Consider the following 1,660-nt stretch of genomic DNA (forward strand, 5'->3'; position numbering starts at 1 on the left):
ATTAGGTTTAACAGATAATTACACATAAATGGCATATTAACACACCTTATTTATTATAAATATGATATAATACAGACGTAAACTTCCCAGTCGTTACACACACTCAGGAAATATTGTGAAGATTATGTTCGAAAATGCCACGCATGTCAACTACATGGAAGCGTAAGCCATCGATCCACGACTGAGCTCAACTCGATTCTCGCCCCATGCCCATTCTTTCAGTGGGGAATAGATATCTTAGGGCCCTTTCCAAAGTCTAAGAATCAGTGCCAATATATCGTGGTCGCAGTCGATTATGCGACAAAATGGGTCGAGGCAAAACTCCTTTCCAAGATCAGAGAGAAAAAAATGATTGAGTTTTTCATGGAGTATGTGGTATTTCAATTTGGAGTCCCAAGGATTTTAGTCTCAGACAATGGAACGCAATTTGTGGGGGCACAATTTGAGAAGGCTTTAGATGATTTAAAAATCCAGTATATCAAGGCCTCGGTTGCGTATCCACAGGCCAATGGCCTTACAGAAGTGACGAATAGAACCATCCTACAAGAATTAAAGAAAAGAATTGACGAAATTCCCCGCTGCTGGGTTGATGAGCTCCCAAACGTGTTGTGGTCCTACAGGACAACTCCCCGAAGGGCAACCGGCGAAACTCCTTCCCGCCTCGCGTATGACGTCGATGCCGTCTTGCCCGTCGAGATAAGCCTCATTTCCCCAAGGGTAGAAGTCTTCGATCCATCTCTTGCGCTCGAGGGCTTGCGCTTTCACAATGACTTGCTTGAAGAAACAAGAGAGGAATCTAGACTCCGCATGATCGCGCAGCAAGAAAAGTCCGTAAAATATTTCAACAAAAAAGTCAAAAACAAGCGCTTCAAGGTTGGCGACCTTGTCCTTCGAGATTTCGCTGCGTCACAGCCCACTGTTTCAGAAAATTCAAGCCAACATGGGAAGGCCCTTATCGAGTGTTGAAAGTTGTCAGCGCAGGAACCTACGAGCTCTCACACCTCGACGGTCAACCAATTAAGAACGCCTGGAACGACATTCACCTCAAGAAATTTTATCAGTGATTAGCTTTTATGTGCAATATTTGAAACCTTAAGGCTACAACTGCCATACCAAAAACCAACCCTCGATGTAATGAAGGTCGTCATGAGATCCCCATCGAGGGACGTTTAATTTATGATAATGAAAGCTTCTAAGTTATTTTACGAAGCAGCATGCCCCATTATTCGCCTACTATACCCCATTAAAAAAAATTATAAAGAAATGATCCAGATTATAAATAATAAATGGTTCTTCCATATATAACTTACTTGTACATTCCAATTAAATACTACAGGAATAAACTCAAGGACGGACGAGGTTATAGTGAACCCCAAAAGCACCAAGTAAAAAGTTTCATGCTTATGTTCCTGTCACGACAAAAATCATGAACCAACGTAAATTTCTCGGGATATTACCGACGGAAAAAAAGTCAACATGCAAGTGGAACAAACCAATCCATTAAGGAATTGACCCAAACTTCTAACACAGCAAATTACAAAGTATTTAAACGAACAAGATTACAAATAGATAAGTCAACTGAAAATCGGTGAGATTAAAACAAGCATTTTAATTGTCTAAGGCCAAAAAAATGCCCTAAGCACGACAGATAAAATATCAT

General features: G+C 40.8%; 1 protein-coding gene across 1 annotated transcript; it reads left to right on the plus strand.

The window, feature by feature from the left end:
* Window positions 1-348: 348 nt before the first annotated feature.
* Window positions 349-966, plus strand: LOC141699941 (uncharacterized). Its single transcript, XM_074503736.1, has one exon. It carries the CDS (start codon window positions 349-351, stop codon window positions 964-966), a length of 618 nt encoding a protein of 205 aa, XP_074359837.1.
* The last annotated feature ends 694 nt before the right edge of the window (window positions 967-1,660 follow it).

The sequence above is a fragment of the Apium graveolens genome, unplaced genomic scaffold (genome assembly GCF_009905375.1).
Source record: "Apium graveolens cultivar Ventura unplaced genomic scaffold, ASM990537v1 ctg1527, whole genome shotgun sequence".
Classification (NCBI taxonomy): Eukaryota; Viridiplantae; Streptophyta; class Magnoliopsida; order Apiales; family Apiaceae; genus Apium; species Apium graveolens.